Below are 13,635 nucleotides of genomic sequence, written 5' to 3'. Positions count from 1 at the left end.
AACATCCTTATTTACAGACAACACCTGCTGTTTATCTCAAGGACATGTATAGAGTCATAATTCTTGGGGACTAAATGACAGCTCATAAAGCAAAATAGTCAAAGCTATGAAGCTCAGCTAGCCATATAGCTATAGGCTAAATGTATATGGCCTCTGTAAACTACAAACTTGTGCCTTCTTGAATCCTAAAAGGGACAAAAACTCTTCACAGTCCCATCAGCTCGGCCTATCATCTGTTTCTCTTTGCCTGGGCTGTGTGTGTGTATGTATGTGTGTGTGTATATATATATATATATATATATATATATATATATATATATCATGCTAAATTGCAGTGTGGACATTAATGGAGGCGTTAAATTTATGGGATGAGTCTGGTCGCCCAGCAACCTCGATCTTGCCCGAGCAAACTTTTGCACCATCCACTCTTTAAGCAGAGAACGGTTCTTTGCTAAAGGAAGTGATATACATCGACTTGTTTGATGTGCCTTTACTAGGAACGAACTGTCTGGGCTAGGCTCTAACGCTAATGTAACTGTGTGTTACTTCACTGTCCAGAGCGCTATGGCGGTCCCAGGGGATGGAGGATGCAGGAGGGGGGCGGCATCTGTTCAAACAAGAGAGGTAAAAAATGCTAAAGAAAATCATCAGGGGGGAAGGATAACAGTCAAGTAATGCAGGAACATTGTTTCTGCCAAGAAAGAAAGGGTGGGTAATGAGGGGGTGGGGTGTAAAACGGTTCAGCCTTTGTAATAGCCTCTTTTTATGTTAGGTCAGCGGAGCGACACTGATTTTGCTCATATTTTTTGAATTGTTGGAAGCTGAACGCACCCATCTTTCAGGGCCCCACACAAAGGTGTCTGATGATCACAGCTCTTTTCTTGATGTAAGCAACATATATTGGTAGACTTACCCTAAAAAAAGGGTCCACTGTGAGGACAAGGCCGCCATTCATACATCCCACAACAAGGAGACTTCTATCCAGAGGGTAAATCATTTTTGGACAAGTTCTTCCAGGCGATCTGGGTGTCTCTTGTCCTCACAGATCCTCCATTCTGCCCTCACACATGTCCTTCCCCACTGCAGAAACTTGTACCAATAGCCTTCTTTTGCCCCACACTTTACGAGACACAACCTATGTCACAACAACAAGAGCATTTATTTGGGCACAACGTTCAGTCATGAGTTGGCAAATTAAATTATTCCCCGAATTCCCTGGAATATCTGAGGTCAGCAGTTTTGAGTGCCCCGGTGACGACGGTGGAAAGTGGGTTACGTTGACGAGTCAACATGGGCTTTCCTCTCCTGTTGTGTCTGGGAGTGTACTTTGGAGTCACGCAGGATTCTCACCCCGTAGGAGTGAAGTTGTGGGTTAGCGTTCACTACAGACTCACCGGTCACTTGTTTGCTCACACATTTTATGGAGGTGCCTCTACAAAAAGAGCAATGAATGAATAAATAAATAAATAATATTGCCCCAATCACAAACTAACTGCAAAGCCTGTTTGAGGTTTAGGGGTTGACTCACTGTGGAGATCCAGAAGATATACTAAGCTTTTTGTTTTCCTCATGGAAATACAGGCATTCAACTCAACGAGGCGTATTCCCACCAAACAAGTCGTTTCATTCAGATAAAGGCCCAGTTTTCAGACTCAGATGAGGACTTTCCCATGCAGCGCTGTGTAAGTAACAGGGTCAAACCTCTGTCCAGCTGTTTCTCCTCACGAATGCTGCAGTCTGAATCAAGTGTCTCCTTTGCACCAGATGTGCGCTGCAATTTACTGCCGGGTTCAATGCACAAGTGACGAATCATGCACATTCGTTTATGCGATGAAGAAGATAGCGTGTCTTTTGTGGTAAGAAAAAGGTATAAATCAACTAATAATAATAATAATAATAACGATATCATTCATTCATTTATTCATTCATCTTCAGCCACTTCCCCGGGGTCGGGTCGCGGTAGCAGCAAGCTAAGTAGGGCACTCCAGATGTCCCTCTCCCCAGCAATGCCCTCCAGCTCCTCCTGATGGATCCCAAGACGTTCCCACATTTCATCATCATCATCATCATAATAAAAATGATAATGATAATAATAATAGTAATAGTAATAATAATAAAAAGACGGCACAGACCCAGCGTGCAGGATATGTGGTCAATTCCAGGAAACCATTGGCCATATCGTGGCAGGGTGCCCTGAGCTGGCCAAAACTGTTTACCTAAAAAGACACAACAAGACCGCCACATACCTGCACTGGAACATCTGCAAAGAATTCAACATCAACACAAAAGACACATGGTACGAGCATGAGCCCCAAACAGTAACAGAAAAATACGATATCACAATCCTATGGGACATGCCAATACAGACAGATTGGGAGATAAAGGCGACAGACCAGACATCATCATCAAGAACAAAAAAGAAAAAAGCTGCCTACTCATCGACATGTCCATCCTGACTGAAAGCAGCACCTCAGTAAAAGTAACTGAAAAACTGTCGAAATATAAAGACCTTGAAATAGAGATTGAACGAATGTGGGGAATGAAAACCACAACAATACCAGTAGCGATAGGAGCCCTGGGACTTGTAAAAAATGGGATGGAGAAATACACCCAACGGATCCCGGGTAACATCATAAGACAAGAACTACAGAAGATCCCACTACTTGGAACATCTCATATCCTAAGAAAGGCACTATCCATCAAATAGACTTCTACCTCATTCCAACCCTAGGCCCAAGGAATGGGCCCGGTTATTATGTTGTATTATGGCATGAAGTTAAAGGAAATTTGTATAATAATAATAATAATAAAATGATAATGTACCTCTCCTAACAAGATCCAAAAGTATTCAAATTAAACACATTGAAAGAGCAACAGATAATCAGATACATCCATCTGTCCATCCATTATCTGAACCGCTTATCCTGCTCTCAGGGTAGCGGGGATGCTGGAGCCTATCCCAGCAGTCATTGGGCGGCAGACAGGGAAACACCCTGGACAGGCCGCCAGGCCATCAGAGGGCTAATGCTAACATCAATATTCAAAACAATAACCTTTACATTTTCACCATGAGTGAATATCTGTAAAAACCGAGTCTTCAGTTCTGTCTCTCAGGTGGACATGTTTGTCTTTCTTCACTGGCAGGTAAAAGTTTGCTCGGGGCAACGGATTTCAAACGCCCAGTCAAACGTATGATGGGTAGGGGATTTATTTGGAAACCAGGGTACATTTTCAGGGTTTCAGACTTCAGAACTGCCAAGACGCGGCAGTGATTCTGGTGTTAAAGTCTGAGCAGACGTTTGTCAACCTGAATGAGTCAACACAAAGTAAGTGTCTGAGGTCCATTTATAATGCCAGCAGAGCAGGTTGCTGTTGTACATGCACATGGAAGAGAAGTTAAGTCTTGATTCTTTTTCCCATCTCAAGGAGGAATTTGCTATTACTAACCAATTCAAAGTTAACTACCAAAAAAAAAGAAAAAAGCCTGAATAAACAGCGAGGTCAGGTCTTCACACTAAGCGTATTTCGTTTTAACACACCCCCACAGTAAGCTCTCTGTCACTTCCCCACGACAGCTGGAAGATGTGGGAGTTTAAAGTCCAGGCCCATCGTATCACCAGCCACGGCCCTTCTTATCTCAGACACCCCTCTTATATCAACACAGCCAAAACCGCATTAAACATTTCTCTACGCACTGTCTCATGTCTCGCCACACAATTTCCCGCCCCGTGAGGAGGCTTTGCAAACGTGGCGGGGGGGGGGGGGCGGTACCGGGGGTCATAAGACAGTCCCGGCACATTTGGATGGCCGGGGAGAGCCTGTGAGGCCAGGGTGCTGATATACAGGCATCGCCGTGGGAGAGGAGACCCGTGAGGAGGAGGTCCAGACCTTTTCTTTTTTTTTTTAGTGGATGTGATTAATGCACCTCGAGCTGTTTAGTACCAGCGGAGAGGCACCGTATACTGAATTTATATTTGCAGGGATCCCATCACTCGTTCTCCTTGGAGAGATCACGGTGGTCGAAAGAACTTGGTGCAACAGAGAAGTTAGGTAATATGAGAAGTTACAGTGTGAGAAACAGCTTGTCCTGGCTGAGATAAACTGGGCATAGCGTATTGTGCCTTTCTCCAGACTTTGGGCTGCAGTCTAGAATATTCTCCCACAGCATGGAGATGTTATTCCAGCACTGGACTTGACTATACGTATATATACATATATACATATATACATATATACACACACACACACACATATATATATATATATATATATATATATATATATATATATATACATACATATATATATACATATATACACATATATATATATATATATATATATATATATATAACATATAGACTAAAAAATACCATGAAGGTGCTTTCATTGTTGTCCAGGTACCTTTCATGCTCTCCTCTGGTGTGACGTTTGGGTTTATTTACTCGGCAGCAGCAGCGACGGCTCAGTGATGGACCGACTCTACGGTTCCTTTGCCTACCTAGGCGTCGACCACTTCCCACCATTGAGCTGGCGTGTTTCGTAACAGGAGACAGCAGCTCATTGTTCCAGCGAGAAGCAGGAAAGTGTTAATGCATGAACGCAAAGGAGGAAAGGTGGCTGCCGCTGCACCATACGGCGATGGCCGACGCACACAAAAAAAAAGAAAAAGAGGATAAACACTGCCCCTTTGATCGTCCTCACATGTTTTCCTTTGATAAGGTGGAAAGTCACAAATGAAAAATGTACATCAGTCACTGTGCTTCCAGCCGTGACCTCGCTGGGTCCCCCCCCCCCCCCCCCGTTGTTCCCAGCCTGGACAGAAAGATTATGTAACAAGATGTGCATTGTGGGACTGTACATTTAGGGCAGTTAGTCATGCGTAAAATCATTTGGAAGCACAAGATGCAAAAAAAAAAAGCATTTTTTCCCCCACATTTTCAAATTTGATTTTTTTTCCTGCTGCAATTTTGCAATTTTTTAAAAATTCAAATTTGATTTGATTTGAAAACGGATTTTTTTTGCAAATTCAAAATAAAAAAAAACGGGAAAGCAAGCTTTAGCAAATGTTAAAAAAAGACATGCATGTTAGGGTTAGCTGTGATGGCCTGGCGGCCTGTCCAGGGTGTTACTCCCTGCCTGCCGCCCAATGACTGCTGGGATAGGCTCCAGCGTCCCCGCGACCCTGAGAGCAGGATAAGCGGTTGAGATAATGGATGGACAGTTGGATGTTAGGGTCAGCACTCCTGTCTGTGCCCCTGACCGGGGCATGGCGAAGCGAACTGGAGTCGGTCCCCCGGGCGCTGCGCGGCGGCTGCCCACTGCCCCCTAGCTACACAGCTAGGAGGGGTTAAATGCAGAGCGTAATTTCCCCCACGGGGATCAATAGAGTATATCCAAAAATAAAAAATCCAAAAAAAAAAGAAGTGATGGGAATCAAATGCTTAAGGGGTAGATGCACCTTTCCGCCGCCCTGGTGGCCGAGCGGAATAAACCGCCGTTCTTGCAACCCGCTCGTCATGTGGCTGGGAGGTTCGTATCCCAGACCCCCGCCGTAACCGGTCACGGCCAGAGCGTCCACGGGGTGAGGCATTCATTAAGCCACCCTTACCCGAGGGACAGTGGGTGGAGATTGGTGTCGTGTTCGGTGACTCGTCGTTCTCCAGCGACCCCTCTGGCCAATCCAGGCGTCTGCAGCCAAGATCCCGAAAGCATTCTCCCTACGTCTCCTTCGCGACCTGAAGGTAACGCGAGGCTTCAGCGTGTAAACCAGCGAGAGCAGCCGACACGAGTTGGAAGGAAGCTGGTGTTACGACTATCTCCTTCCTGTGGAAACGTGAGCCAGGGGAGTTTTTCGACGAGAGTTCCAGCCATATGCCTTTGGGTTAATCGGGTGGGATAAGGGGAAAAACTAGAAATACATTTATATAGAAAAAAGAGGTAGATGCACCTTTCAAGAATCGTGGAAAAAACACTTATTAAAACTTTTTACCGTGCCCTGTTTTCCACAGTTTCTCTGGATACAAATGACCATTGAGTGTGTGTGCATGTGTGTGCAATGGTGTTGGGCAGATTTCAGGTAAGCTGCTTCAAAATCCATCCATCCATCCATCCATTATCTATCCTGCTCTCAGGGTCGCGGGATGCTGGAGCCTATCCCAGCAGTCACTGGGAGGCAGGCGGGGAAACACCCTGGACAGGCCGCCAGGCCATCACAGGGCCGAGACAAACACACCCATTCATACCTATAGGGACAATTTAGTACGGCTGCTCCACCTGACCTACATGTCTTTGGACTGTGGGAGGAAACCGGAGCCCCCGGAGGAAATCCACACAGACACAGGGAGAACATGCAAACTCCACACAGAGGACGACCTGGGACGACCCACCACCAAGGTTGGACTACCCCGGGGCTCGAACTCAGGAACTTCTTGCCGTATGGCGACCGCGCTAACCGCCGCGCCACCTGCTTCAACATCTTGGTAGTTTAAACCCAGCAATGATCAGGAAGGAGCTTCTCCACTGTCTGCACGCACGCACACACATTTCTGCATCCTCTAACTTCAACTGGAATAAAGGACAACATGATGGTGCCACACCCGTCTAGCTGTTTGCACGGAACCATCCTTATCCAGTGTGTACGGCTACCTTTACTGCTGTCGCCTGTTTCTCAACATCCACGAGGCTGTAAAGGACTGTAAAACACACCCACACACACACACACACACACACACACACACACACACACACACACACACACACACACACACAAACACACACATGGCGGTAAACCTCTTGCCCACCGAAAAGCAGCATGCGGTGATATTCTCTAATTCTGGTGTAAACACAAACATTTCCTGTATAAAATGCCTGTTTCCCCCCATTGTCTACGCTGTCAGTAACATGTAGAAAGTCTCTGGGGGGAAATTAAATCTGTCCTGTTGCGTTTGCCTCTTCTCGATTAGCTGGGGTCAAGTCGGGGAATAATCAGGTATAAACACATCCTCGAAACAGAACACCAAATACAAATGAACGAGATAGCAAAGTATGATAAGCCAGAGATAAATAAATGTGATGCATTGTTTTGCGGATACTGCAATCAGCAGAATATTCTCAGGTTGCCCTCCCCCGTCTCTTCTGCTCCCGTATCCGGTTTGGCTGCGTCAAATAAAACCAAATGCAAATTCTACAGTAATAAAGCCGGTCTAAACTAGCTTTACATCTTATATTTGAGTCTGCACACAGGGAGCTGGTGTGCTTCTGAAATGGCACAATCATTAACAACTCCGCCCGGGCGTCATGAGGCTCTGATGTTTGCATATTTACACAAAATGTGTGCTTTAGATGGATACTGAGCAAATAGTGTCAAGATAATTCCCACATCCACTTATTTGCTCCCTCGGTTTTGCCAAGTGGGCTGAGCCGGAGCAAGTCAGGCCATTCTCCAGCAACCATTTGGAGGGCTCGGCAAACAATGAGCATTTTCACGGGTGTCGTATTTCAGTATCTGCAAATCAGGATGTGTGTGATGGAAATCCCTTTTAGGGGAACAAAAGAGAATAAAGGCGAGAGTTCACAAAGTCTTTGCCCCTCTTTTTTTTCTTTTTTTTTTTTAATACCGCGACCGAGTGAGTGGGTAGGTAAGGTAACGTGAGCGCCCCTACATGTGAAGGAGGTTGCTGTGAACCCGTGTGCGTGTGCCTATATGTGAGGGCCTTGCATCCGTAACAGGCATTTCAGTGTCCTCTCTCTGGAGGCCTGTGTTTAGGACGTTTTACAGCTGGGCGCCGGCTGCCGCGAAGCAAGCGCGTTCAAAGTTGACCCCTAAGGTCAAAGCGCCGTGGTTTTAGGCCCGATACTTAGCCAGTACCAGTTACGGATATACAGCTGGCTGCCGGCATGGAGGTATGTGGGAGGAAAATAACCTCCGCAGAGAAGTTAGTTGAGAGGGGCGAAATTCACATGAGTGAAATTTTTCATCTACATTCTTGTGAGGACCCCCCACCCCCACCCCAAGTAATGGCATCATATGACGTATGTCTGTCGGTGGGAACCATTCACAAGGCTATGACGCCTCTGCATGATGTTGTCAGCCCAAACTAGTCCTGTGACAGCACGAGGAAATCGATCAGCGATGGAGGAGGCTACTGCAAAAGCCAGGGGCATAAAGCACAAGAAACATCCATTCGGTGCGGTAGTCTGAGTCCACATCAACACGAGCTGCAGGCTAGCGCACAGCATGAACTGTGGCTTTTTCTAATCGCTTCCAGGGCCCCGTTTCGGCCCGTGATATACCAGGAGGGCGAAACAGTCGGCGGCAAATGTCAACAGAACGGCGTCAACAAAACCGAATATTGCAGTCACCCAAAATCCAAACATGCTTTGATGGTCTGGTCTTGAATCCAGAACAAATTTGACTGCATTAATGATTCCAGTCAAGCTGGCCGTGTAGCTGGCAAGCGACTTGACAAGAGCCCATTAAAGAGTTCGCTGACTACATTCAAGCTGTCTAATGAGTTAGTTTGCTGCTATGAATAGGGATCAACATGTGTTTAAAAAGGGGAAACAGTAGCCTCTCTGTCCCTCCGCTGCTTTCCTTGGTGTGTTTGAGTAGCATGAATGTCGGGGGACCTGAAGGCCAGCCAATTAGCTAATTCATCAGCATTGAGTAGAACCACGAGTACATGTCCAGTCAGTGTGTGTGTGTGTGTGTGTGTGTGTGTGTGTGTGTGTGTGTGTGTGTGTGTGTGTGTGTGTGTGTATAGTATATATAAAATCGTCTTGGGTCACAAAGATTCCTTCTAGTTAGCAGAAAGAAACAGACAACCTAAACATGACATCACATACAAAAACAAAAACACGGGGTTATCACAGCAGGCACCACAGATCAGTGCAAAATTAAAAGCAGTGCAACATACACACGCTCACCGTCAGTCTTTGCGCTGTTTTTTGATTTTGCACTAATCTGTGTTGTTGCGCTTATAAACTTCTGTTTTGGTACCTGATGTTAAGTTTAGGTTTGCTTTTTCTCTCCACTAACTAGATGTAATCCGTCACACTTTGTGCTCTAAAACGATTTACACACACAAAAGTAGTGCCAAGTCCCTCGATAGCCTAACAACGAGAGACCTCTAGTGGTCAGAAGACTTACACCACAAACATGTTTTATTGTTTGGATTTGTCAGTCTTCGTGTGTGCGTGCGAGAGAGAGAGAGAGAGAGAGAGAGAGAGAGAGAGAGAGAGAGAGAGAGAGAGAGAGAGAGAGAGAGAGAGAGAGAGAGAGAGAGAGAGAGAGAGAGAGAAGAATACTGCGTGGTTCGATGTGACTTGCTTTCGGGCACCTCCCCAGGGCGGATGTTTGCCAACTCGGGGACCTCGGAAACTTCCTGCCTACTTAACCACAATTATGCCGTTGCCATAGTTACCGTCCAACGGACCATAACAGGCTGTCTGGTAGCTCTGGAAATGCAACGCGGCCCTGTAAGTCCCGCTACCTTCGACAGGTGTGTAGCCATGGAGACCAGGCCCGCGCCGCCGACCACCGCTTGGTGAGTTCAACACAACGCGGCGACTTTAAAGTTGCAATCCTTGACATTTACATGTGTTATGTTCATCTGTCGTCTTGTTTCACTCCATTTATTGTAAAGCGACTTTGAGTACTAGAAAAGCGCTATATAAGATTGATTTATTATTATGATTATTATCATTACATGCAAACAAGCACCGTGTATAAGACTTACTACATTATGAACGCTTTTGTTACAGCTGATTTTGGTGATAACTTCGCGATGGGCCACTTTCGTTGGCAGGGGTGCCAGGTTTTGAGAAAACTACCAGGCTAAAGATGCCCCCAAAACTTAGCCTAGCCTAAGATATTGTAACGTGCATGGATAAGAAGACACGCTGGCCGCTGGCTCGCGAGTCTGACTCTTTAGTCGAGCGGTTAGCGATGTCTCCTGCGGTGCGGGCGATACGGGTTCGCTTCCCGGCCGCGGCAGTTCCTGTGGTTGCGTTATCCCCCGAATTTGCTACAATAAAATGTTGAGCCTAACAATCACGTATGGCTGACCAAGCCCACGGAAGATCTTTACCAACGAAGGGCAACAATTATAGCTTAAAATCCGTTTTTGTTTGGCGATGGGGTAAATCTCTGGGTGCAATTAGGCTGCCAGTATCTCCATAGGTGGTGTCAGTAGGTTACACAAAACGACGATCTTCACAATTGCAGCTTTGAGCTTCTTATGGTCATTGTTTAAAGTCACTCGCTGTAATTTCATGTCAAATTTTGTATTTGTACAACCTTAAATCCCAATGTAGTCTCATCCCACAGGTCTTTGTAATCAGATAACATTCTCCAACAGATAAAAATAGTCAAGTCAGTTTTATTTGTATAGCTCAATATCACAAATTTGCCTCAGGGGGCTTTACAGCGACACACCATCCGGTCCTTAGACCCTCGCATCGGATAAGGAACAAAATAGAATAATAGGTGCCAATGTAGAGGTTTGTAAAACACCACAGAAAAAAGCCTTATCAGGCAAAAAGTGGGAGAAACCTAAGGAAGAGCATCAGATGAGAGATGCCTCCTCAACCATGTGCTAGAGAGCCATGTGTATGCAGGTTTACATTCCAGCCCAACACCACACTAACTTCAACCAGACAGGAGAGGACTAACCCTCTCCATTGCACTGGTTTACCGCATTGTTCTGTTTTTGCCGTTATAATGCATTTTAATGTGTAAATTCCACGACTGTTTTCTGAAACTCACTATGACTCCAAAACAACTCCTCAGGTACAAAGAGAGGTTGAAGACCAAGTATCTCAAGAATCCATTGTCCAAGCCAACCTTGGACACCAATGGCTGGCATTTCTCAGTAGATGACCTCAGAAATGGCTGGCCACAGCAAGTCCCATCTGAGGCCAGGACAGATGCCTCCCCTGTTATCTTCCGTGGCACATCCAACCTCCCACTCAATCGAAGACCCAAGAAGCATTATTCCAAAGAGCAAGCCTACTTTTCGAAACGGAACATCCAGCAGCAAATCTGCACAGGAAAGGTGGCTGCATTGGAGGAGAAATTCGAGCAGCATCCTTTGGCTCTGTACCCACATTATGTGCAGAGCATGCCCTTAGAGGTAAGTGACTCTCCTCAGAGCTGACTAAGCTTAATCCTTCCTGTCACTGAATGATGCCAGCTTGCTGAGAATTGGGAGCTCACAGCTTTTAGGTCAGTAGGCCATAAGCTATGTGTCATAGGAATGACTATAACCCCTTCTGCCAACATTCAAACGGTACTATGACACAAATCACAAAAGGGAAGTGTCAGCAGATGATACAAACTGCGCACCCCACCATGTCTTCCTTCCTGCAGTTATTCGATCAGGTGCTATCTGTTTTGGACCCAGAGATGTGCATAGACAGAGCCTCGGGAACCCTTACATCTGTAGCAGGGCATGTGGATGGTGAAGATGAGGAATACAAAATGGCGACAAATGAAGCAGAAATGGGAAGATGCAAGGAAGGAACACCTGACGTTGAAAAGCAAGTAGACTGACAACCTGATCTGAGGCACTGATGGCATCTTAAAGGGAAAGTTAACCCCAAAAGCTATTTATCGCTATTGCAGTTTTGGCGATATCGGCCATAGAGGTGTCTGCCTTCTCTTGAATACAATGGAACAGTTGCTCAATTGCTCAAAGTGCCAAAAAATGTTTTACAAAAAAACAAAACTCAGCAGCAGTGTCACTTTCCAGAAATAACGACCTGGTTACTCAAGATAATCCACACACCTTGTTGTGAGATACATGTAGGAACTATTTTCTTAAACCGAACTACCCCTACATGAAACTGCTCACAACAAGGTGTGTGGATTATCTTGAGTAACCGGGTCATAACTTCTGGAAAGACATTGCTGCTGATTTTTTTTTATTTTAATTAATTAATTTTATTTTTCTGCCTCTTTGAGCGACGCAAGTCGAGTGCTATCCAGTTCCACTGTATTCGAGAGAAGGCAGACATCTCTATGGCCGATATCTCCAAAACTTGGCAACTCACACCAAAACGATGTAGATGGATAAATAGCACTACAGGTAAGAGGAAAAACATGTGTTTTTGATTTGGGGTGAACTGTCCCTTTAATCATCCAGACCAATTATTCATTCAATCACATGGTTATAATTTGGCTAAAGAAAGACATAGTTATTAGTGGAAATTTGATGTTATTTCTTAATCCTTTGACAGCAGCCTTGATGGTCACATAGCAAGTTCAAAGAACCCTTTAGAAGGACTGTGGGTTAATGAGAATGGTGCCAAGGAAGACCAGAGAGGCATTGTGGATCCACTCAGTTCTTTGCTTCAAGACAAGTGTGTAGAGGAAGTCGTCAGGCGTTTCTGCGACTGGCTCACCCCTTTGGTAAGATGTTCACTGAGGAGAGGATTCGGCTCACTAGAAAGACTGGGAGGAGAAAATGTCAAGTCAAGTCAAGTCAAGTCAGTTTTATTTGTGAAGCCCAATATCACAAATTAAAAACTTGCCTCAAGGGACTTGTTCTAGTTTGCCAGAACTTGAAGTGGAACTGCAATGATGTTTATAAAATTGCAGCAGATTTTAGAAATGTGTAATTGTCTCCAACAGGGTGGAGATAGAAATGGCACTGTCACATCCTTGCCCAGATGTACAGAAACCGTCCTCTGTAAGGACCCAGAGCCAAAAAAGGTATAAAAACATCATAAACCTTACTGAAAAAGCAGCGATTCTTTAGCTGTTGGCCTTAAAACATTACATCAATCATTGTGGTGCATAATTTCCTCAGAGGGAACTCAGAGCTCAGACGCTCAGACATGGAGTGCGCTCCCAGAATCCTAAAACTTGGCGGGAAAGGGAGGAAAATGAACTATTGAGAGACTCGAGTGGCATCTCTGAGGAGCTCGAATTCCAAAGCCAAACAACTGAGAAGGTGAGAACGATCACTTGGAGCAACATTTTAAGATAAATTGTCCCTTCGCAGATTGAAAAGTGTGAAAACAGCTTGGTTTGCTCAACAGGATGAGCTGCTGAGACAGATGTACGTGACCCAGGCTTTCACACAGTATGTCATCAGCAAGGGGTTGAGGATGCCAAAAGTAAGACTCGCCACAATATATTGAGCAGACAAGGGCTTCTCCGACCACGTTTTACAGGGTCTCTGAATTAAACAGTCGTTCAGTGCACCACACATAGATTTTAGTGGAAATAAGAGTTGGTTGGTTTATTTTTAATCTAGAGGACAGTCTGGTCGAACTGAGTGATTTTCAGCCAGGCTTGCTTCTTTTTTTCAGTTTCTCAGCAATCTCTCCTCAGAAGAAGAACAAAATGCTTGGATGAAAGGCGGGTCCAATGCTGTTGGTTCTGCTCAGACTTGCAAAAGAACCACAGCAAGCTCGAAAGAGCTTTAAGAAAGCAATCGGATGTAGTGGTTTCACAGTCTTGTTAAGTTTCTGAGATAAACCTGGATACCTCACATGGACAGTGTATTTCATTGTGTACAGTCAAATGTGTAACAACTCTGTGACATAATGTCTGTGATTCTCAGTAACTGCGATTTTCTTAAAATATGTTTACTCTTCAATGACTAAAGAAGCAGCAAATAAATTCAG

The 13,635-nt window shown here is 45.1% G+C and overlaps 1 protein-coding gene across 1 annotated transcript; it reads left to right on the top strand.

The window, feature by feature from the left end:
- The first annotated feature begins 9,321 nt into the window (after nt 1–9,321).
- zgc:158260 (uncharacterized protein LOC571389 homolog) lies at nt 9,322–13,631 on the top strand. The gene is made up of 8 exons (XM_056278790.1): nt 9,322–9,548; nt 10,793–11,135; nt 11,372–11,541; nt 12,241–12,412; nt 12,635–12,715; nt 12,813–12,956; nt 13,045–13,122; nt 13,318–13,631. Exons 1-8 carry the CDS (start codon nt 9,355–9,357, stop codon nt 13,432–13,434), a joined length of 1,299 nt encoding a protein of 432 aa, XP_056134765.1. The 5' UTR covers nt 9,322–9,354; the 3' UTR covers nt 13,435–13,631.
- The last annotated feature ends 4 nt before the right edge of the window (nt 13,632–13,635 follow it).

This window comes from Lampris incognitus, chromosome 1 (genome assembly GCF_029633865.1).
Source record: "Lampris incognitus isolate fLamInc1 chromosome 1, fLamInc1.hap2, whole genome shotgun sequence".
Taxonomy (NCBI): Eukaryota; Metazoa; Chordata; class Actinopteri; order Lampriformes; family Lampridae; genus Lampris; species Lampris incognitus.
The sequence above is the reverse complement of the archived record's forward strand: the minus strand, read 5'-3'. Positions and strand labels throughout refer to the sequence as shown.

Bases quoted from the DNA above. Each gene is read 5' to 3' on its own strand.
- zgc:158260 (XM_056278790.1), top strand. From the start codon at position 9,355: ATGTTTGCCAACTCGGGGACCTCGGAAACTTCCTGCCTACTTAACCAC. The intron at 12,716-12,812 runs GTATAAAAACAT...TAATTTCCTCAG, and splicing joins AGGACCCAGAGCCAAAAAAG to AGGGAACTCAGAGCTCAGAC. The intron at 12,957-13,044 runs GTGAGAACGATC...TTTGCTCAACAG, and splicing joins AAAGCCAAACAACTGAGAAG to GATGAGCTGCTGAGACAGAT.